General features: G+C 39.2%; 1 protein-coding gene across 3 annotated transcripts in view; it reads right to left on the bottom strand.

Annotated features, from left to right (window-relative positions):
* Positions 1 to 25,097, bottom strand: part of LOC126480964 (leucine-rich repeat-containing protein 59) — a 73,369-nt gene that overhangs the window by 24,859 nt on the left and 23,413 nt on the right. For all 3 annotated transcript variants that reach the window (XM_050104392.1, XM_050104393.1, XM_050104394.1), the window contains exons 3-5: positions 22,385 to 22,444; positions 2,649 to 2,771; positions 946 to 1,168 (exon numbers count right to left, since the gene is read on the bottom strand). In XM_050104392.1, coding sequence (XP_049960349.1) covers positions 946 to 1,168; positions 2,649 to 2,771; positions 22,385 to 22,444 — 406 coding nt within the window. The remainder of the gene's footprint in view (positions 1 to 945; positions 1,169 to 2,648; positions 2,772 to 22,384; positions 22,445 to 25,097) is intronic.

Here is a 25,097-nt window from a genome sequence, read left to right as displayed (position 1 = left end):
AAAACAACATATCTCGAGTAAAGTTAATGCACAGAGGAGAAGGGACAGCATCACAATATTTCTATACATATTCATGGAACAAGTGCCAGTATGGTCCTACACTTACCAAGGAAAAAAAAAAAGCAAAGATCTCAAAACAGTATTTTCTATCACGAATAAAATTTTATAATAAACTGACCAATGAAATGAAAGACATCTGTTTAGAAAGGCAGCTAAAACATTCATTATAACTAATGCATACCACACAATTGAGATTACTTGGAGGATTCAGAGTAGCAGGTAATAATAATAGGTTAACTATGACACCCTGTTGCATTTCAATTCATGATCACAGTTTACTGCTTTTGCAAAAAAGTAATGCATCAGGATCTAAAGTACAAGACAGTAATGTCTTGCTGACACAGTTTTTTTCAGGTGGACAGAGAGAAGGACAGGAAGGAAACATGGAGCATACCTGAACACTGGTGGTCAAAGAATTGGTTGTTCGAACAGGCTGTAGTTACTGCAAGGGCCATAGCACCATCGTCATGGTCCAGAAGTCATCATCAGGTGTTCCTAGTGTGTGCAGTGATGAACAGCACAACTGTGTGTTTATATTATTAGTTATTAGAAGATATTGGTGAGTGAATCAAACAATGTTGTGTAATAGGGAACAACTGAAAGAGGCGGTGCAGCTGTTAAGGCGCTGACCTCATGTTTTGGAGGGTGGGGTTCACTCTGCCCAGCCATCCTGATTTGGGTTTTCTGTGGTTTTCCTTGGTAACTTCAGGCAAATACTGGGACAATTCCTTCATCAAGGCCATCCTACTCTTACAGAGCATACTTCAGTATTCTGTGTATATACTTTGAGCAATTGATTTTTATTGTATTACCGTGACAACTTCTATATCACTGTGAGATGATCCTTTGATTAAATAAATAGGTTTATAAATAAATAAAACTTACCACGCTGTCTCCTTCTCTGCTGTTGCCTACGCTCACGTTCTTCAGCAATCTGCACCTGCATAATCTGTAAAAAGGGCACCACTGTGCGAGCAGCTTTCTGGCACTGAGCTGCATCCAAGCATGGGCCAACCACTTCAGCAAGAGCTGGCACAAGTGGGTTGTTTTTCAGATCAAGCCAACGCAGGTTCCTCAACTGTCCAATGCTTAATGGGAGGTGTTGCAGCTATGTTGAAAGAAAGAACTTTTATAACCAAACAATAGCTGAAAGAGTGCTATGTTCTTTACAGAGCTTAGATATATTTACTTTTATAATTACCATAGAGTAAAATTTTTAACATTATTATAGCCAACATCACAACTTTCATTTGCACACATCAAATATAGGTACACTAACAGGTAACATGGAACAGTAATGTGTCACACATTATAAACCACCACCATAACAAATATGCACATGGCCATTCATGTAGTGGAATAAAAACACATTTCCAGGCATAAAAATAATAGCATACCAAATATATTTCACTGATGAACCCCAGACAGGCCCATATGATGAAGTGGACATAAGCTGTTAAAAAACCATACATCCAAATATGAGTTTCATGGCAATCAGAGATATAATGTCAGATTGTTCACTGATTTACGAGGCAGCCAACTGCTCTTGTGTTTATTGCAACACAATAATGAAATCTAGCTCTCACTCTGAATAGAAACCCTGTAAAGTAGTAGTATAGAGGTAATGAATGATTCTTCCTCTCCTGAGGCAACCTCCTCATCTCAGAGTAGCACATGCAACCTACATTCTCAATTATTTGGTGGATGTATTCCAATCTTTTATTATCTATAGTTTTTACTCTCTACAGCTCTCTCTAGTAACAAGGAAGTTATTTTGTGATGTCTTAACAGATATCCTTCCATCCTGTTCATTCTTCCTGTCAGAATTCTCCATATATGCTTTTCCATGCCAATTCTGCAGAGAACCTCCTCATTTTTTACCTTACCAGTCCATCTAATTTTCAACATTCTTCAGTAGCACCACATCTCAAATGCTTCAAGTCTCTTCTTCTCCAGTTTTCCCACAATCCGTGTTTCACTGCCATACAATGCTGTGCTCCAAATGTACATTCTCAGAAATTTCTTCCTCAAATTAAAATCTATCTTTGACAGCAGTAGACTTCTTGTGGTCACGAATGCCCTTTTTGCCAGTGCTAGTCTGATTTTTATGTCGTCCTTGTTCTGTCCGTCACAATTTATTTTTCTACCTATGTAGCAGAATTCCTTAACTTCATTATCACAAATCCACGTTTCTCGTTATTCTCATTTCTACTACATCTCATTACTTCCATCTTTCTTTGGTTTACTCTCAATCCATATTCTGTACTCATTAGACTGACCATTCCATTCAACAGATCCTGTTATTCTTCTTCACTTTCGCCGCAGACAGCAATATCATCAAAAATCTCTCTTGGTTATCAAACCTAAATAAAGGTTTTTTTTTTTAAGTGTCTTTTGTAGCATATTAGTCATACTGCATATCACAGTCAACATCTAACATTCACATCATAAATGAAAATGCTCAGAACAATGACCTCAATTTCAATTAGTATGTCAAGACTTGTAATAGAAGTAAAAATCAAAATGTTTATCCATCCGCAAAGTACTTTATACGCCAAATATTTTTTAGGAAAAAATCATATACTTACTTTATTATTATAAAGATCCAGATGCTTTAATTGTACCAGTTCACCAAAGTTTTCAGGTAGCTCTGTCAGAAAGTTGTTGCTCAAATCAATTTTAACAAGATGAACCAATGAAGCAAAATTCTTCTGCAAATAAAAATATTTTCTATTAACAACTATTACAATACAATTAGGAAGCAAACAGTGAAATGAAAAGTCACTCAAGAACAGGGCAAGATAAACCACTGATAAACAAAGGGACGGGCTTACAGAGAAAAATCAGTTATTAATCAAGCTAACAATTACCACAAGAAGCACCATAGGGACACACATTTAAGAGTATTTTTTACAGGAAATTAACTAAAACATCAAAGAATGCCCTGAAATATCAAAAGAAAATGAAAAACTGCAGAATTATGAGAGATAAATCATTGCACAACAGTACGCTCTGAAGTCTCCTTTAGTTACAGTTTTTCTATGGGATAACAGCAGTGAACTTCTTTTAACTTGGTTCTTGTTTTTGAATCTTCCTTGATATTTTTTCAGCTCAGGTTAATCAGCTTCAGAGCTTTTCGAATTTATATTGATAGGGAGTAATTGGCCACTCTCTGAATACAGAGGGAAGATACAATGACTACTGTCAACAATTTCCCTGAGTCTCTGCACCAGGAAACATCTGGAATGATCACTCTAATACTAAGTAACCCTGATGTCCCTGGGATTTTTGATGCTACTACACCATTAATGTAGCTCACAAAACCAGCTCATCACCTCCTGAGGGTGATTTGACAACTGTTCCCAGATCAAGTTATTCTAGGGAAAAGCTCTTGTGTGATAGAGGGACAGCAGTCATTTCATGATATAACTACAGAAGAAATGCTGTCTCTTTTGGGGCATATGTTTCAGCCAACATAAGGCATCTCATTTCTTGAGGCTAAGTTCAATGTTCTTGGAATGCCTAAATTGGCACAGGGATCAAGGATTTACACTATTGGGAGCTCTGGCATAAAGAAGATAATAAGAGCTCCCTGGGGAAATAGTAGTTTGATTGGAAGAAAAAACTGACATCCACTGGGTCTACACTGAATAGGTTACAGCCATTAGTAACCAGCAAGTAAGTTGTACTTGTCAGGTAACTGGTTTTTCAGAGTGAAGCTTTTGCACCATTTCATGGAGTGCCTTAACTTCATCTAGTTGGATTTGTTTCTGTCAGAAGATTTTGATACACTACAATATCAAAATCTTCAGGAATTATTGTGTTTATGTTTGCACTTCACAGGTATTAGAAATGCAGAAATTAGAAGAAGAAAACTGTCTGAAATCTACTACCTCTTGAATGCACGTGAATGTTCAAACTCAAAATAGTAAATTGGGTGTAAAATTGGCATAGTGTTTAGTAGCATAAAAGCAGATTTTATTTTCTATGAGTTTGAAACAGTTTGAAGGAGTGGAAAACTTTGACTATAACAATTAATTTTACAGATGTCTGCTTGTGTCTGTATATTTGTGGATGGATATGTGTGTGTGTGTGTGTGTGTGTGTGTGTGTGTGTGTGTGTGTGTGTGTGTGTGTGTGCGCGCGCGCGCGAGTGTATACCCGTCCTTTTTTCCCCCTAAGGTAAGTCTTTCCGCTCCCGGGATTGGAATGACTCCTTCCCCTCTCCCTTAAAACCCACATCCTTTCGTCTTTCCCTCTCCTTCCTTCTTTCCTGATGAGGCAACAGTTTGTTGCGAAAGCTTGAATTTTGTGTGTATGTTTGTGTTTGTTTGTGTGTCTGTCGACCTGCCAGCACTTTCATTTGGTAAGTCACATCATCTTTGTTTTTAGATATATTTTTCCTTTTACAGAGATGAAATTTTCAGTGACTTATGAAGTATCAACACTTTTTGATTCTTCTTTTTAAAACAACTGCGAAATAAATGACCTTTCTTTTGACATTTAAAAATGTAGTTGTCCCTCTCCTGAAAGTCTGGACACCACAATTCTTTACTACTAGGTATGGTCCTCTAAAACGGACTGACTCAGCCACTTATAGGAGGAACTACAGTTTAACATAATTTCCATATTGCAGTTTAACCCTTCCAGATCCAAATTTTTTCTGGAAAAAGGAAAATTTTTCTTTACGTGGTAATGCGCTTATGTGGTTTTTTAATGATTTTGGATGCAAGATTTATACAAAAATATGTATCTGTTTTTAAAATTACTTTGTACACGTGGTTTCATTTGATTGACTAAAATAACTTATTACAAAATATTCACTACTGTAATAAATATATTCAATTATACAGTGGAATACCGCAAACCAACCACACCTGTGTATTCTGGTGGTCACAAGCTTCTGTGAATTGCTATATTGACTTGCTGATATTTTCATAGTGATACCAAATGTTCAGAGGTACATCCACATGATGAAAATGTTGAATATTCACAAATGTGTACCTCAGGTCTCCATCGGGAAAAATACTTCTGTTGCAGCTAAGACAAAGTAAATTTAATGTACACAACATTAGCCACAGGAAATGAAAGGGTTAACTTGGCAGTTTGTTCATTGAAAAGTATTTACCGTTAACTAAAGGAGTGAAAAGTGACATCTCATATCTTTACATTTGTAGTCTCTCACTTTTCTAGCCTCATGGTCTCAACCATCTCTACCGAGATCAAATTTGAATGTGACTGTGAAGCTATCTGAACGTGTGTAACAGGTCTATGTGAAATCAAGCTAATCATTGGCCACCTGATTCCACAGTGACTGCTTTAGAATCATTCAAAGAAAGTCCACGCTCAGTCGCACAGAAATAGCTAGATCGTGCAATATTAGCTGGAGTCAACTTTAACCTACTGAGCTTCAGACTGGGTTGTCTATGAATACAATTGCAGGGGCTTCTGAAAGGCAGTCTTGTGAAGTAGTTTGGGACATATTTTCGAAAAACTCTCTTGAACAGATAGTTAGACAACTCACAGACAATGGAAACATTTTAGACCACTTGTAGCTACAAAAATGCCAGACCTTATCGACTTTGTCAGTATAGAGACTGGGATTAGTGACCACAATGTCATTAAAGTGACTTTAGCTACTGAAGTTAATAAATTAATCAAGGAGGCTAAGAGAGAATTTCCGCTCGAAAGAGCAGATAAGCAGTTGTTTGGGTCCCACTTACACAATGAATGAACATAATTTAGTTCTGGTATGATGGACATAAAGGAATTATGAGCAAAGTTTAAACAGCCTGTAAATCGCGTTCTAGAGTAATTACGTATGTGCCGAGTAAGTGGATTAAGGACAAAAAAGACCCTTCATGGTTTAGTAACAAAATTAAGAAAATACTGAGGCAGCAAATACTGTTGCACTCTCAGAATGTGCAAATGATGACAGGCAAAAGTTGTTAGAGATCTGTGCATCTTTAAACAGAGTGATGCACAAAGCATACAGCAACTACCACCATCATACCTTAACAAAACAACCTTGCTGAGATCCTGAGGAAATTCTGGTCTTACGCAAAATCACTAAGTGGCTCACAGGCTTCCATCCAGTCGCTCACTGACTAGTCTTGTGTGACAACAGACGACAGAAAAATGAAAGTTGAAGTTACAAATTTCAGTTTTAAGAAATCATTCACTTAGGAGGATTGCACAAACATACGAGGGGCGTTTGAAAAGACTGTGCGAAGTCCGAGAGATGGCACCACTGGTGCATATCGAGGTCATGTTTAGTTAGTAGCATCTTCGGAATGAACGCATACCAAGTTTCAGCCATATTGGTCTTTTCTTTGTGTCTGGCATTGGTGTGAATCAAGGAAGTCTAGTGATTGTCAAAAAATGGACGAAAAAGAATTTCGTGTGGTGATTAAACATTACTTTGTGAAAGGCAAAACGCCTCAGGAGACTAAAGAGAAGCTTGATAAACATTACAGTGACTCTGCTCCTTCGATTAGAACAGTTTATTAGTGGTTTCAAAATTTTTGGAGCGGCCATATGGGCACTAGTGATGCTGAACATTCTGGACGCCCTGTGGAGGTTACGACTCCAGAAATCATTGATAAAATCCATGATATGGTGATGGATGACAAGAGTTAAGGTGCGTGAGATTGCTAATGCTGTGGGCATCTCGAATGAATGGGTACATAATATTTTGCATAAACATTTGGACATGAGAAAGCTATCCGCAAGATGGGTTCTGTGCTTGCCCACGCTTGTTCAAAAATGGAATCGTGTGAAGTGTTGCAAGGATGGTTTGCAGCTCTTCAGGAAGAATCCGCAGGACTTAAAGTGTCGTTTCCTTACTGTGGATGAAACATGGATACATAACTATACTCCTGAGACCAAACAACAAACTAAACAATGGGTTACCGAGGCAGAATTTGCACCAAAAAAGGCGAAGACCATTCCTTCGGCTGGAAAGGTTATGGCAACTGTCTTTTGGGATTCATGAGGGATAATCCTCATCGACTATCTGGAAAAGAGTAAAACTATTACAGGTGCATATTATTCATCGTTATTAGACCATTTGAAAATCGAGCTGCATGAAAAATGCCAACAATTGGACCGCAAAAAAGTCCTTTTCCATTACAAAAATGCACCAGCACACACCTCAGCAGATGTGGTCGCAAAATCATTGGAAATAGGATTCTAACTCGTTCCACATCCCCCCTATTCTCCAGACTTGGCTCCCTTGGACTACTATTTGTTGCCCAATTTGAAGAAATGGTTGGCGGGACAAAGATTTTATTCAAACGAGGAGGTGGTTGCAGCAACTAATAGCTATTTTGCAGAAATGGACAATTCGTATTATTTGGAAGGGATCAACAAATTAGAACAGCATTGGACGAAGTATATAAGTCTAAAAGGAGACTATGTCGAAAAATAAAAATCGTTTACCCCAAACACGTAAGTAGTTTTTATTTTTGCACGGACTTTTCACACGGCCCTTGTACTGTTGTTTGCACAATTACACAGACTCCTGTATAAAGGGCACAGTAATAAGCATGGCATACAGAAACAAATGAAAGAACTGAAAGCAAATAAGTCACCACGTCCTGATGGAATCCCAATTCGGTTTTACAAACAGTGCTCTATGGCATCAGTCCCTTACTTAGCTTGCACATATCGTGAATCTCTCACCCAGCACAAATTCACAAGTGACTGGGAAAAATGGCAGGTGACTCCTGTATATAGGAAGGCTAAGAGAACAGACGCACAAAATTACAGACCAATATCCTTAATGTCAGTTTGCTGCAGAATTCTTGAGCATATTCTCAATTCGAATAAAACAAATTTCTTTGGACAGAAGAGCTTCTTTCCACAAATTAGCCCAGATTTAGAAAGCATCACTCTTATGAAACTCAGCTTGCTCTTTTCTTACACGACATCCAGTGAACCATGGATGAAGGACAAGAAGAAAACTCCATATTTCTAAATTTCCAAAAAGCATCTGACACAGTGCCCCACTGCAGACTGTTGACAAAAGCATGAGCATGCAGAGTAGGTTCCCAGATATGAGAGGGTCTTGAAGACTTCTTGAGTAGTAGAACATAGTACATTGGCATTGATGGCGAGTGTTCATCAGCAACAACCTTATCATCAGGAATGCCCCAAGGAAGTGTCGTAGGACTGCTATCATTCTGTATATACATAACTGGCCTGATAGACAGTGTGGGCAGCCATTTGCAGTGAGTGGTTGTAGGAAGATACAAGAAAACTTAGACAAAATTTCTAGTTGGTTTGATGAATGGCAGTTAGCTCTAAATGCAGAAAAAAGTAATTTAGTGCAAATTAGCGGGAAAAACAATCCCATAATATTTTAATATAATATTAGTACTGTGCTGCTCGATACAGTCACATTGATTAAATATCTAGGCATACAATTGGTTGACTTTGGTTTATTGCCAGAATTTTAGGAAAGTGTGGGTCATTGGTAAGGAAGACTGCATATGGACCACTAATGTGACCCATTTTTGAGTACTATTCAAGCTTTGGCGACCCCCATCATGTCACATTAAAGGACCCATTGAAGCAATTCAGAGGTGAGGTGCTAGATTTGTTACTGGTAGGTTCAATCAATGTGCAAGTACTACAGAGATACTACAAATGGCAATCCTTGGTGGGAAGGCAACATTCTTTTCAAGAAACACTATTGAAAAAATTTAGAGAACTGTCATTTGAAGTTAACTACAGAAAAATTCTAATGCCACCAACATAACTGTGTATAAGTGTCACAAAGATAAAAGAAATTAGGACTCGTACAGGGGCCTGTAGACAGTTGTTTTTCTATTTGCAAGTGGAACAGGAAATGAAATGATTAGTAGTGGTGCTAGGTACCTTCCGCTATGCACCATATGGTAGCCTGCGAAGTATGTATGCCGATGAAATGTATATAACTAATTTTCTGGTTACAAATGTAACTGTGTTTTCAGAGCTAATGGTGCTTTACGTAGCACATAAAATATGGCAGAACTATAAAGTGAAAGTCCTTTCACACTTTTTTGTCAAGAAAGTGCCTCTTCCATTTCCTCATTAGTGCTTGTAACAGTACCAGAAATACTTGTTCAGGATGAACGACTTGATAACTTTGCATCCATTTCCCAGCTCAACTCTGGTCAAATGACAGCTTCTACATTTTCCTCTGGCTGCCCTCCAACTTGTGCATGGCCACTAGCAGTAGTACTAGAGGTAACCAGAGGGAGCACATGATTTTCAAACATCAACTTACTTACTGGTTATTAAGGTTCACCGACTAGCGCGCGCGTGCGTGTGCGTATGCGTGTGTGTGTGTGTGTGTGTGTGTGTGTGTGTAAAAAGTTCTGTATTGGTGTATGTACTGAATTGTGATAAATAAATGATCAAGTGGACTGTTACAACCAGAACTGATCTGGCAACATGGAATGACCAGAGAGAAATTTTACATCAGAAGGCACTTACTGATGCAATTTGGTACCCACTGGCTTTGCATCACCTGATAAGACATTTTACTCTGCGTGGAACTGCAATTCCCCCTGACAGTAACAATCAGTGATACCAATGCCTTATAACTCAAAATGAGATATCCTCAGGTCCCTGGCAATGGTCAACTGGTGCCGCTGTTAAGGTCCCAGAGGCAGTGTCAGTGAATGACAGAGTGGCACAAGCAGCACACAGCATCCAATACCAGTGATGCAGCACTGGCGATGTTACTAATGACAACAGAAGATGAAAACAATAAATCAACATCTAAGCATAAGGGAACACAAATAAGCAATGGCAGGTTAGTGAGGTTGAGGACTCAACAGCCATGAAGAGATTCTTCGATTATTTTTAACTTAGCCGCAGAAACTTCCAGTGCAAAAAGCCACAGAATTGGAAAGAAATCTCTCTCTCTCTCTCTCTCTCTCTCTCTCTCTCTCTCTCTCTCTCTGAATTTAAGTATCAAGTGAAAATATAGAGACCAAAAAAGAGTTACAAAAAGACCAAAATGTTAAAGGAAAACTTTCTACCTGAGAACAAAGAAATAGAAAAAGATGTCAAGAAACTTAAGTGCCCTTGCCAAATAGGATAAGCCGAGATTAACCAGCACAGTCCTGGCAGGGCAGCAACAAAAGAGAAGGATAACTGACTGAAATCTGGAATACGATATTCAGTACATTGGAATGTGATGATAAAGGAAACGCTACACAGAAAATCTTTGTTATTTCGTTATTTACTAGATCCCAAGATAGATAGACTGAAGTCAAAACAGCATTACAGATTGGGACTATGCTATAAAGAAATTGTTCACTTTGTGATAGAAGTCAGTTCTTTGAGAAGGGAATATTTAGTGTCACAAGAATATGTACTAGTTTTCAAATAATTTCAGAAAAGACGAAGTCAAGGTTTTCAAATCTTTCAGCTCTCAGAATTTTAGACATTAGGGAATGATCAGCATTGAAAAAGTGCTATAAGCACACTGTGAGGTGCACAATCATCCGAAAAAACTGTCCAAAATTCACCCGAAAAAACTGTCCAAAATCTAATTGTCAGCAAGTATGTATCCCATATGCATTCAGATGGAAGACCTGACAAAATTCAGAAACAGGATGTCTGACCTACTAAACACTTCTTAGGGCAGAAATAAAACAAAAATTTTATGACCAGTGAATGCCAGATTGAAGTGAGTGTTTCAGACAACATACAAAGGAAGAATAAATTGCCTTCCATTTTAACATACAACCATAAGTGAACCACTGCTTGGCAGAAAATGTTCATGGAGTCCCAGAATGCAACTACAGCAGAAGTTATGATCCAAATCCATAACAACTCTGCATGGCAGCTCTGTCAAGTTAAGAATGATCCAGTTTACAAAATGCAACAGCCAAGATAGATAGATAGATAGAGAGAGAGAGAGAGAGAGAGAGAGAGAGAGAGAGAGAGAGAGAATGTGCACTCAAATGTTAGAATTATGTGAACTACACTGTTGTAAGAAATCTCTGAACTCCGAGGAATTGTATTGGGATTTAGTAATATGTCATGGATGCCTGTGATATGTCAAATAGTTGGACATGGCTATAGTATCCATCCAAGAAATGTACAACGGAAATGATGAATCTTTGGGGTTCTTGCAGCAACCCGTCTAACAATGACAACCTCCAGGCCAATGGATGACATTGTTTGGTAAAGAGAGGTCACAGATACAGAACTTAGTGAGGTTTGCAATGAGCAAACATTAACCTAGGAGACACACACTTTAGTATCTGATGTTTGCTGACAAGCAATACATTCAACAGTCATGAGAGAGCCTCATATTGAGATGGACTGAAAACAATTACTGCTATTTGGATAACCGGTTGCCATGCCTTTTCTCCGAGTACAATGAAGATGCAAAATCCATACTGTGACATGTTGTTGTTGTTGTTGTTGTTATCTTCAGTCCAGAGACTGGGTTGATGCAGCTCTCCATGCTACTCTATCCTGTGCAAGCTTCTTCATCTCCTAGTACCTACTGCAACCTACATCCTTCTGAATCTGTTTAGTATATTCATCTCTTGGTCTCCCTCTACGATTTTTACCCTCCACGCTGCCCTCCAATACTAAATTGGTGATCCCTTCATGCCTCAGAACATGTCCTACCAACCGATCCCTTCTTCTAGTCAAGTTGTGCCACAAAGTTCTCTTCTCCCCAATCCTATTCAATACCTCCTCATTAGTTATATGATCTACCCATCTAATCTTCAGCATTCTTCTGTAACACCACATTTCGAAAGCTTCTATTCTCTTCTTGTCCAAACTAGTTATTGTCCATGTTTCACTTCCATACATAGCTACACTCCACACAAAAACTTTCACTTTCTATGAGCTTAGGTCTAGTATTAGATCTGCTAGTATGGTTTTCTGTTGGATATTTTGTCTACTGTGACATAGTAGACAAAATATCCAACAGAAAACCATACTAGCAGATCTAATACTAGACCTAAGCTCACAGAAAGTGAATGGACCTGGATTTACAAATAAAACTCAGGGAAAAGCAGAATTATAAATGGGCACATTTGTTACACTGACCAATAATAGTGCAGTTTGATGTGTCTTAGAATGGCAAGCATTACATGGTGTCACTACAAGTGATTACAATATGATTCTGCTTTAGCTCCACCAAGCAGATGCAGTGCCTGGTGTGAGTGAGAAAAAGTTTGCATGCTAATATACACAGTATTAAAATGAAGTACGGGTAAAATGTTTCATATGGAGTTTCATGATGAAGTGTTAAACCATTTGGATTAGGACAAGAAGTTGACCAGAAAAAAAGAGTACATAGAAGTCAGATTTGTAGGAGTGAAAAGTATATGGAAACCTTTATTATATTTATGACAATATACTTTGTGTAAGTGGTGCCCTATGGTTTCTAAGTACTTGGAAAAAAAAAAGATATTTCGTAACTGCCAAGAGCTGCTGTTAAAGTAATTCTTTATTATATGAAGTTTTAGCAAATAATTATTTTATCAGCAACTCTTGAGGATTCTTAAACATGGTTCATCAAATACTTATGAGTTACGGTGCACCATCCAAACAAAATATTTTGGTATTTGCCCAGCTAAGCCAAACATGCCATCCTAGTAAATGTAGTAAATAAAGAATTTAATTATTTCAGCAGCAGCTTTTGGCAGTTTTGAAATTGGCATTTTTCAAATATTTTTGAGTGTTCTTTGTGCTTTAAGTGCTAACTTTAGTGCCCTTGGTTATTAACTTCAGTGTCCTTTGTTATTAATCAAAACTAAACAGATTTGTGCTATATCTCAGTCATTCAACAGCAATGACAATACCCTGCAATGTCCACTATCACTGATTCCTCTGGCAACTGGTAAGAGATGCCACTGGGATGTCACACAGGCTGGCCATTGATGCCAAGCCAGAGATAAAACCCGGCTCCTGCAAGACATTTCATATCATGCTGTGCTTATTTCTCTACCTTACTTACACTGTACTTTCATGACAATGAGGACTCAACTTCTGTGTGTGTGTGTGTGTGTGTGTGTGTGTGTGTGTGTTTGTTTTTACGCATGTGCACATGTGGGCATATGCATGTGTGTGCGAACACAACAAACTAAGTTCAGTGATCATGCATATGGAATTCATCAATTCATGACATTGTTGCTGTTGCTGCAACTTCAGATGCAACAGCAGGTACAACAGCAGCACATTCTGGAGCAGCAACAGCTTATGCAAGAGCAATTCATCAAGCCAGAACAGCATTCACTACCATTATTCACACAATTTCATCCACATAGAATGATGAGACATACTAAAGACATCTGCAGCTCCACTTTCCTGTAAATAACATGACCACAGTCTGAAATCCATACTTTGTTCTCTCAGCATTATGATAAATGAACACATTTTAGCAGCTAGACTAGCATTGGTTCAGGCCTCAATTATATGCTGCATAGGAAACTAATTTCAGAGAGCAGAATATTGAGAGTTGATTATTGTGTGAAAATCAAAATTGTAAACAATGTTGCACTGAATCATTAGTGTGTGATGCAATAATTACGTATGCATCCCACAGATTGAAACTGTGACCTCCATTTAAAAAGCCCAAACAACGAATCAGCAGTTGCATGTATCTGACTCGTTGTCTTCTCATTAGTCCCCCTGCTGCCCAAACTTGCTACCAACAATAATAGGAAGTGGTATCCAGGATGTCCACATCAGATTGTTCGCTAAGCATATGCCCACTCAGTGCCCGCATAAGGAAATGCAGAATGCAAAGAGCTGTAAACAAGGACATGCAGTAGAAGTTTGCAAAAGCAGCACAATGTCATGCCACCAATGGTACAGCAGTGTACAGATGTTACAGCCACATTTGAAGACTTACACACAGCAACCACAAAACTTCTCTCCCCCAATAATGATAAACAACAATTCAATAAAACTTCTTGCTGGTACCAATTCAGTGGTAAATGAAAAAACCTATGCCCTTATTGATTCTTTGTCTCTATAGTTGATATCACAAAGGTTACAATCCTACGGAAAGCACCACGTACTTTTGCACAATAACAGCATTGTATAAAAAAGTCGGCCCTCTGAGTACTTTCTTTGTTGTGTCATCAAGTTAAGCACAAAACTTTTTGGGATGGTCATTTTTTTCATCTTTCTGTTTTAAAATACCAAACGACATCAACAGTAGTGGTACCATCTAATCATCTTAATTCACTACGCTTAAAATTTTGAGATCTTTTTCACTGTGTTTAGTGTGTGAAAATCATGTAGCTCACATTCAGATGAAGTCTTGTCACGTTCCTCTTATTTTTGGACAACTTGTTATTTTTCATTTTACAACTGTATTGGCACACTGCAGTTAAGAAGCATAACTCACTTCTTGAGCAGCAGTACAGAATGCTTCAGAGACGAGTGACAGGTTTTCCCCACATTCAGAACACAGGCAGTGAGACTGTCAATGCAATATGGCACTGAAGTACACCAGTGGTTTTGGGAACTATGAGTAAGTTGTGAGAGTGAACCCTACTTGGCAATTCTAATGACAGGGATCTACCAACTATAGTAACACATGGTGATACTACACTCATGGATGTGCTTCATGGGCCAGGTATGGCTCCTGCTGTACTTTTGGGAGTCTCCTGCAGCTACCACAGCGTCTGGGGGCACAAGCCGCACCAATATGTGGCACACAGGTCATGGTAAACAGCATTGCATTTGCAGGCACCTATTTGCATCCGCAAGGTCACACAACATTGTGCCCGTGGTACTTAGATTGCCGCTCAGCCTCTCAACAGTGAGTTATGCTCCAAACTACAGACCGACCACCAGCTGCTATAGTTAAGCTCCAGACTGACTGCCAGTTGTGTTTGAGCCAACGCTTCGGACAACAATGCGTGTCGCTGCTGCTATTTATGAGACATTGTATATCACCACACTTTTGCCAGGATCACATCAGTCGCTAGATGTCCGTCAGCCTTTCCCATGCCTGGACTTGCATCTTGACAGCCCATGAGCTCACAGCCTCATGATACAGTGCTGCTGATTATCCACGATAACTTAGAGTTCATCACCACTTCCAGTGATCGTGTACTTTGTCGTAGTGGGTACCTGCTACACACTGTCAAGATGGACTTCTCAGTTATGCAAGTGTGGACATTGGTTCTCTACAGCTATACTGATTCAGTTCAAAGGTTGATAAACAACTGCTGTTATTGCAAAGTAAGATTTCAATTGCTAACTGTTGCACCACATCCGTCATGAAACTAAGAAATTATCTTTATCAAATATTAATCATTAAATGCCACCTTGAGCATAAAAAAATGACAGAGGAAGCCTGTGTCATTAAAAAGCTTTGCTATTACCACATCATTGTGCAGTAAACTATTTACATCAGGAAACGAATGAAAATTATTAGTCTGTTCCTAAGTTATACAGAGTTTACTAAGTATTTCTTTTGGGGTCCAATCTCTTCAGTCGGCATAAAGATGCAATCCTGATCCAACCTCTTGGCATTCTCAGTTTTCCATAATTTTGACATTACTTGTGTCTAAATGTGTGCCTCTACACTGCTTCATGTTGTTTGTCAATACATTCGCCTTAATGCATCTCAAGATATATTTAAAGTAAATCAGCTGCCCCATTTGCACTTACATCCACACAGGTAGACTGTATCTCCAAATAAATCCAATAGTATTATAAGAACTACTTCATGGGACTACGTCAGAGACAGAGTGGCACAGAACATTTAGGGAGGAATTGTGTGTGTCAATTTGTAAGTTGATCGAGGAAACAGTTAACTTTACTTTTTCAGTCTCAAGTGGGAAGGGATGATAAGTATGTCACCTATAACAATTTCTGTGAACTTGTGGCTAAACTGATAAACTTTTATGGAGCTTTAGTACCATGAGCGGATTTTCCAGTCTTCTGCAGTACCTTGCTACTTTAGAGCTAGACCAATGCCAGTAGCACTGCAAGATGGCCTCAAGCCCAAATTAGACTGTCAAGTGCAACAAGACATCCTCACACCTGTTGCATCCAGTCAACAATACTGATAGTGTTACAAAAATCAAATGGCTCTCTCCATGTTTGTAGTGACTGTAAATCAACTATAAAAGGACGATCAGAGATTGACATCTATCCTGTTCCAAGGCTAGAGGAGATCACGTCAAGACTATTAGGTGGATTCATAGTCACCAACACTCTATTTGGATTGTACAGCTACAACAGGCTGCTTTTAGAATTGCCACAGCACCAGAAATTTTCCAAACCTTTTTGGAATAGCCAACTCAAAACATACTGGGTACAGTCAATTATCTGGACGATATATTAGTAAGTGGTGCAACAAGAGAGCAACATCTTGCCTACTTATGTTTACTGCTTTACATGCTACAACAAAATTGACTAAAATGCAAATTATTTCCAGAGGAAGTGGAGTGCTTAGGCCAAAACTGAGTAGTAAATGACCTGGCCAAACTTAGCACCATCACACATGCATCTAAAACACTCACTTCACCCCAGATAAATTACTCACACATCAAAAAAGAAGCACTGGCTATCGTATTTGGCATCTAAAAATTCCATGCTCTCCTTTACAGCAGAAAATTCCATCTTATAAAAGACCGCACACTATTAATCTCCTTTTTCGGTACTAAGAAACACCTTCCTGAAAACAATAGCACAACATCTACAACACTAGGCCCTGTCACTGCATCTGTAATTGTGAAGGACAGATCTGAGGATCAAAAATACATTCGTCAAGGTTGGCCAGAACACAACACACCCATTCCCTTCCAGAGTTTTGCACTTGTCTTCATCTATAAACAGGGTCCAGATGTCACTGGGTGTACTGATGCTAACAGTGGACAATGACAATAGCCGTGTCATTATCTTGCCCCACTGTATCAGCAAGCAGTAAATCTGCTGCACGTCGAAAACTTGGGAATGGCACATATGAAAGCATGCACATTGCGGCAAGCCTATTGGTCTGGCATCACACAGAACATCAAGTTGACAGCCCGCTCCTGCGAGACTGGCGTATCAACCCAGTCAGCATGGCCGTAACAGTTCCATGCTTTGCCAATGCCGCAACACCCATGGGAATGCAACCAGGACTTTGAAACTTCCTGGCAGATTAAAACTGTGTGCCGGACCAAGACTCGAACTCGGGACCTTTGCCTTTCGCGGGCAAGTGCTCTACTGTTGCAATGGCAAGGTACAGATGTGGAACAGGACCCACTTCCTGGACACTACAGAGCAACACTGATACAGGGGCATACTCTGGCATCACTGTTGCAAAAAAATGGTTCAAATGGCTCTGAGCACTATGGGACTCAACTGCTGAGGTCATTAGTCCCCTAGAACTTAGAACTAGTTAAACCTAACTAACCTAAGGACATCACAAACATCCATGCCCGAGGCAGGATTCGAACCTGCGACCGTAGTGGTCTTGCGGTTCCAGACTGCAGCGCCTTTAACCGCACGGCCACTTCGGCCGGCCTCACTGTTGCATGGCTGCAACACTGGGCCCTCTGGGAACTCCTGAGACCTTCAACAAACCCATGCCATTCCACCCACTGCCCCTGTTACATGCTGGGCACAGGGGTTTGGACTCTCACTTTTGGGAAGGTACCAGGTTTTATCAGAACCATCTGGAGATGACAAATGGCCCCTTGGAGCCAGCTCGATACAACTTCGTATTTCTGGTGGATTCACAACCCCAGGTTCAGCACTGTAGAACTGTTCCCCATGGAATGGAACCCTTTCCTACTCCAGTACCACTGACTTCCAGAACAGACAGACAAACCTACCCCAGCTCCACCTAACTCTGGCATCAGCATCCTGTCATCAACAAAATTAAAGGATACAAAAACATTGTGTGCCGAGACACAATCAAACTCACACAGCAACCAAAATATCGACAAGGACACTTCCAATCCTACAGAGTGATTAAAGGGTGGAGAGATGCTATACCTACGTCATCTGGCAGATGTCAATATCCCATCAGAAACTCCTCTGGCCTCCTGTAAGAGAAGCCAGTGAGCTATCACATGGGCCTGGCCATTGATGTCAATCCACTGTAAGGAACTTCAAATCGTGCTGTCTTTAGGTCTCTTCCTTGCTCACACTGCAATTTTGTGACCTAGCTGGTTACTGGATTTCCACATTTTGGATTGCTGTTCTACAAATTATTGATGGGTTTGCTTAACCATGGACTATGCAGATTATTCTCTTGGTGTGTTCTACAATTTACCATGGCTTGGTGTGGACTGGAATTGTGAACTATGAAATGATTACAGTTTATCCATACTTTCTATGTATGTAAGTATATGAGTAATAATTAGTGCATCATAGTGTGCTGGAAAACTTTCTCATACCATAGACTGGCTTGGCTGATAAAGAATGCTGAATAAATTTCCATGTTGTACTGCCACACTAACTTAATGAAATATAAAATTGCCACAGTAATTGATTTTCAAATAATAGAACTGAAGGTGGACTTGATATATTCCATTAACACACATTAGTACTCTTGTTTTCCCACTTTAAAGATCTGGAAACTTCCACTAGCACTGCTGAGAAATCAATCTCTTTCAGCTCTGAATTTATCATTACTCTGATGAAGTGTAATGGAAGCTGTGAGATTTAATATTTCCGTAATTTTCCTAAATTGCTACAGGCAAATATCAGGATTGTTACTTTGAAAGGGCACAGCCAATATCATTCCCTGCCAATCTTGAATCCCAAATTTGGGTTCCACCTCTAAGGACCTCATTCTCAATGAGAGGTTAAAACAATCTTCCTTCCTTCCAACATACAACAAATAAATACCTATTTCCCAAGGGCAATTAGTTGAAACATAGTCAAATTTTTCAAAATACACAAGTTTCAAATAAAGAGGTATTTTGTACTCATTCTACAATTTTGTTCACAACTTGCCCACTATGCTATTTTGATTTCAAAAGGCAGTTGCTCCTTTAACAATAAAGGTATAATGTTGTAGAGTAATAACTGTACAAACCAACACTTATTACCTACAGGTAAATTATTACTACCTTAAAGGTAAGTCTAACCATTTACAGCAATCTTTTAACCCTTTTCTATACTGTAATCTAGTAGAGTGTGGAACTTTGAGTTTACGTTCTCCGATTTCACTTTTTTCGCGATTGTACGCCATAAATTTGTCATCCCTGTGCAAAACCCGTAAGATTAATGGTAAAAATTTCCAACTTTTATGTTTCTTCCTGGTAAAATTTACTCAAATTTACATTCTTGCTCAACTTCTCATTAGACTCCGTCAAATTTTCTTCCTATTGACATTTGATGTAGCTGAACGATTTACAAGCGACACAAAAGACAGACGATTCACACTGTGGGTGGCGGTGGAGTTAGGTAAAATTTTAGGCTCTTGCGGAGAAGGGAGATGTGAGAGAGAGCAAATGCTGATGTGATCCACGATTAGCGTTAACAACACAACTTGCAGTGTTTAGCTTCACATGTTTATGGATGTGTTAGTAACAGGAGAATCTCAGTTGTAGCAAGAACTCTTTAGGAGAATATGTTTGAGATTGTGCAACATGTGAAATATTTGTGACAAGGAAGAATATGAATATTACTGCTCATTGTTTCACTTGCAGCAATTTAAGCTATCCTCTTAGGCTCCTGTCTAACCACACACTCTGAAATCATCACACATTCGCAAATAAACAGGCAAATATTTATTTCATCCTTTGTTCTCTACCCAGACAGAAATGTTGAACATCATCAAAATATTGCAGAACATATTGTATTACAATCATAATGAACGTGATAACATTGCTAAGTTGAAAAAAAGAAAATAATAATAATAAGAAGAAGAAGAAGAAGAAGAAGAAGAAGTTGAAAAATACATCCAACTGGCTGAGGAAGTCAAGGACATGTGGCATCAGGATAAAGTTGACATTATACCAATTATACTATCAACTACAGGAGTCATACCACACAATATCCACCAGTACATCAATGCAATACAGCTACATCCAAACTTATACATACAACTACAGAAATCTGTAATTATTGACACTTGTTCAATTACCCGAAAGTTCCTAAATGCAATGTAACATATACCGTACAGTTAAAAGGAAGTCACGCTTGATCAAGGTCCGCGTCACCTTCCATTTTTAACCAGACATAACGTCTGAGACAAGAAAGAAACAATAATAATACTGGCATGTAGTGAGTTGTGAACTTATAACCTCTAATTCTGGTAGCTGTGACTTTGTCCATTATGCTACAGTTTGCTCATCTGTATTTTGTATTGTCAATTAGTTGTTATAAAATTTTTTGAAGCCTTAAATCGTTGATGCTTTATTAACTGGCATTTAATGATAAGTGCAAGGAATTTGTAATATGGCACTTTCAATACAGCATTGCTTTGAGAAGGCATACTGCACACATACGTCAAACACTTCGATGGAAATGAATAATCGAAATGCCCACGGTTCAGACAGTTTGTTCACAGGTGCTCATAATAGCCGATAGTTGAAAGCTCACCAGTGCAATAAGTAGTGTAAAGCTGCGTCCACACTTCCACTGGAAACATGTTTCTCTTAAGAATATTATTTCCTACACTGTTTCACATCTGTTTCCATCTTTGTTTCTTGTCTCTGTTTGTGTTCAAACTTGCAGCAAAGATTTCTCAGTGTATTCGCATCATCTGCAATGCTATTTCTTGTATTGTTTTCGTGTTGTCTGCCACGTCATGTCTAGAGACAAGGAACTTCAATATGTGCTGCTGCATTATTAATACTCGAAGGTTCATGGAAACAAAATGAAAGATATCACCATCATTCATCCTTTTTTTATTTATTTATTTATTGTGACTTGTGATCTGAAGACGATAAGCATCTCTCAGTGTAACATAGTTTTACAGAATAAGGTTACATTTATTAAAGAATTTTGTAATTAGTTTTTAACTATGATATTATTTTGATGGAGAGTTTGTACTGTAGTTGGTAGATAAAATTAGTTTGTATAGCAGTTGGTAGATAAAATTAGTTGTCATTTGAAATCAGTTTGTTGGTTTGCATACAGTCATCATCTTTGGTTAGCAAAAACATTACAGAACAACTGGTGGGAAAAACTTGCTACATATGCGAACTAAATATGGAAGACAGCTCTAGTTTTCATAATTTCACCTGGATATCACCTAACAATTTTGAATTTCTGGCAAATATGGTATCGTCATTACCTTTAAAAAAAAAAAAAAAATCAGGAAAGCAATTACAACCAGACATTATGTTAATTTTTTGTCAATAGGAGATTCACTCCAGAACCTTGAGTATTATTTCACATTTTGAAATGAGCTACGACAAACAACCTTATTTCCTTTTTCTACGCAGTCTTTCTCAATATTCTGCCAAACGTAGCTGCAGTTTTATGCAGAGTCGTTTATGAAAGGGCATAAAGCAGCGGTGTGCAATAAAACTCCAGTGCAGATGACCCATTAACAGGTTTTGCACTGCCCTCTGATGGATTGCAAGCAGCTATAGTTACCACTAACTGTTGATGACACTGCACCTTGCTTCAAAAGATGTTTCCAAACAGTGTTCACATCAAGTAGCTGGACACATGTTTTGAAAACATGTTTCAAGCTTAGTGTGTATGCGGCTTTAAGTCTGCAAGATGCTATTTAACCGCTACTGGCTGCAGTAAGAAAACACACACCCGTACATGTTAGATTTTGAAGCCTCTCGCTGTACTTCATAGCTTTCGGTTTAACTCACCATGTTCATCAATTTTTGCTTGTTTTCTGGGTTAACACAAAGGAGCAAAAACGCATGTTTTTATGTATAATTTGCTGTCATAGCATGTCTGTACCCAGATACCCGTTTCAATTTTTTGACGAGTTTTTACTTGCTGTTACACATCTGCATTTTTTTTAAAGGACTGATGAAATTCATTACCAAAAATTATTGTATAAACGTTGTATTGTGCATTTACTTTCCTTCACTTATACAGGTTTTATGCAATGTATTGGTGAGGATTACAATTTTTAATCATATATGTCAATTATATATGTTTCTGCTCATGTTTTGGGGGTTTTGACATTTTCCTCAATTCTACATTTTCCTCAATTTTACGATTTTTAAGTCTGGATCCCGTGAAAACATAAAATAGATGTTTCACTGTAATTAGTGTGTATGAAATTATGATTAATGTATCAGAAACATGGCATCTTATATAATTGCAAAGCTTCTTAAATAAACGCAATTTACAAGAAAACAGTAAATCACATTCAAGTACTGATTATTAATCTAATATTACACTATGTATGAAGCACTTACTCCCAGTGTTGTAATCCTATTATTGGAAAGGTCCAATGATGTTGCCTTCTTGATTTGTGCCTGGAAAAGAGGACATTTTAAAACAGTTTGTATGTAGAAAAACAATTACTATACTACCATCTGTTCAGGCCTCAATGCCAATTAACCTACATTAAATATCACCACTACAGGAGGTGCACACACCTCTTTTCATAAATAATGGAACCACACAAACAATAATAACTTTGAAACACATAAAGCAATTGAATCTTGACAAAATTTGTTTCACAAGGTGACAAGTCATGTGTGTGACATTTAAAATTAGTAAATTAAACGGAAACAGTTTGTTTGCAGCCACAGCCCTTACACTTAGTGTAACAGTACTGATTGTCCACAATAAGCTGATGATTCAAGTTCAAGTGGTGGTTGTTGGGAAAGGCAGGAGGGGTACCATGCCCCTGCATCAGGACTGCCAAGGGGAGAGGAGCAGTGGGGGGGGGGGGGGGGTTATAAGTGTCCATTCTGTGACTTAGTGAACGGTAAAAACAAGAATTTAAATCAGTAGCAATGGGATTGAAACTCCAGGAAGAGGGAAACTAAAAACAGAAGGAAATCTTAGAAAAGTGCTATTGAAGGGGGGGTTGTTTCTCCAAAAAGAGCTTCAAATGACCGATGTCATCTCACTAACACTTATAAATTCAAAGACGCAATCGGCTGAGAGCACATCATCTGCTAAAAGGAAAGATATATCAGGCGGCAGCTGTAAATGAGAGTGTAGCGGATTAAAATAGGGCCACTGAAGTAAAAGGTGTCTCACCATCCATGATTAAGAGCAGACGGGGACAAAGCAGGGGAGGATCGTCAAAGGATGTCAATGGCTAAAAAGACAGTGCCCGATCTGGAGTCTAGTTAAAATTACCTCCTCCCGAAGTCAAAGCTGGGAGGAAGCGGTTTTATGTTCCATAATTTATCATCCTGAAGTGCAGACTAATGTGTGTGCCATAATAGAGCAACACAACGACATGAAACACTCTGTAGATCACAAAGGAAACCATGCGAACAGCGGGCCAAGAAAAGAGAGACAGCAGCCTTTGCCGCTATATTGGCTGCCTCATTTCTGCGTATACCAATATGCCCTGGGATCCAGAGGAATGCCACAGAGGTGCCCTCCAAGTGGACCAGATGTGGGACAGGATAAAGAGCTTGGAGGTTGAGAAGAGAGCTGAGCAAGTCCGAGCATATAACATACTTCATCTGCTGATGGTGATGGATGCATTGGACAGCCTGGAGAACAGCGTAAAGCTCTGCAGTATAAACATAACACTGGTCAGGAAGCCAAAACCTAATAGGGGTGTTGTCAATAATACAGACCCTCCTGACAGCAAAGACGGTCTTGGAGCTGTCAGTGTAAATAAAGGTGGCATCCTCCATTTGTGCACATAGAGCAGAGAGCAGCAAAAGCCCGATGATAAACTATAGTGGCAGGGAGGTAGGGTACTATCCTTGAGAAGCTGACAAAGGTCACGGAGAAGGCACGTCCCATGGCGAAACCAAGATGGCGTTGTAGCCCCATTTGTCAAGACTATATTAGGAAATTGGAAGGAAAGTGAATGTAGCCGTTGATGGAAGTGGACTCCCAGTGTTTGTACAGAGGAAGGGCTCCCTGCATACCCTACATCAAAGGAGGCATAAAAAAAAGGGGCTTGGGTGGCTTGGGTCAGATGAGCAGGCATGGAAGACAGATGACTAGGTAAGGACTCAGGACAGCTCACCGATTGGACAGCACAGGTTCAGCAGTCTCAGCATAAAGGCTCTCCATAGGGCTAGTGTAAAAAGCTCCAGATGCTAAACGCAATCCATGGTGGTGGACAGAATCTAGACACTGAAGAATAGACAGTTGTTCAGAGGAGTGAACTATGCTTCCACAGTCCAATTTCGAGCGCACTAAGGTGTGACATATGTGGAGCAGGACCACTCGGTCCACTCTCCAGGAGGTACCACTCAAAACATGGTGGGTGTTGAGGGATCGCAGACAGCAAACCAAAAGATATGAAACGTGGAAAGACCAGCACAGTTTTTTGTCAAACATTAGTCCCAAAAATTTGGCGACATCCGCGAATGGCCTAGATGTAGGGAAGGTGGAAAAAACTCTGTACACCAGTAAAAATTTACACAGATGGTCTTACTGTGAGAAAATCAGAAGCCGGTTTTGATGCTCTATGAGTGGAGGCGATCGAGACGTCCTTGATGACGATGTTCAGGAAGGCTGGTCCGTTGAGAGCTGTAGAAGATTGCAGAATCATCGACAAAAGGGAGCCTGAGACATCGGGAAGGAGATAATCCATAACTGGATTTATGGCAATGTCAAACAGTGCAACACTTAGCACGGATACCTGGGGCATCCCGTTTCCTTGGGAGAAAGTACGGGATAGACTAGTGTTCGCCCACACATAAATTCATGGACAAAAAGGGGTAGCCAACCTCAAAAGCCCCAAGGGAACAGAGAGCAGAGGCTGCCTGTCCTCCAACAGGTATCATATGCCCTCTCCAGGGCAAAAAATATAGTTACCATTTGGCATTTCCTGAGAAAATTATCCATGATATAAGTGGAGAGAGCAACTAGATGGTCAACTGCAGAACAATGCTTTTAGAAACTGCATTGGGTAGTTGTTAAAAGGTTTCGGGACTCCAGCCACCAGCCTAAACGGCAATTTACCATATACTCCAAAACATT

Source organism: Schistocerca serialis, chromosome 5 (assembly GCF_023864345.2).
Source record: "Schistocerca serialis cubense isolate TAMUIC-IGC-003099 chromosome 5, iqSchSeri2.2, whole genome shotgun sequence".
NCBI classification, from domain to species: Eukaryota; Metazoa; Arthropoda; class Insecta; order Orthoptera; family Acrididae; genus Schistocerca; species Schistocerca serialis.
The sequence above is the reverse complement of the archived record's forward strand: the minus strand, read 5'-3'. Positions and strand labels throughout refer to the sequence as shown.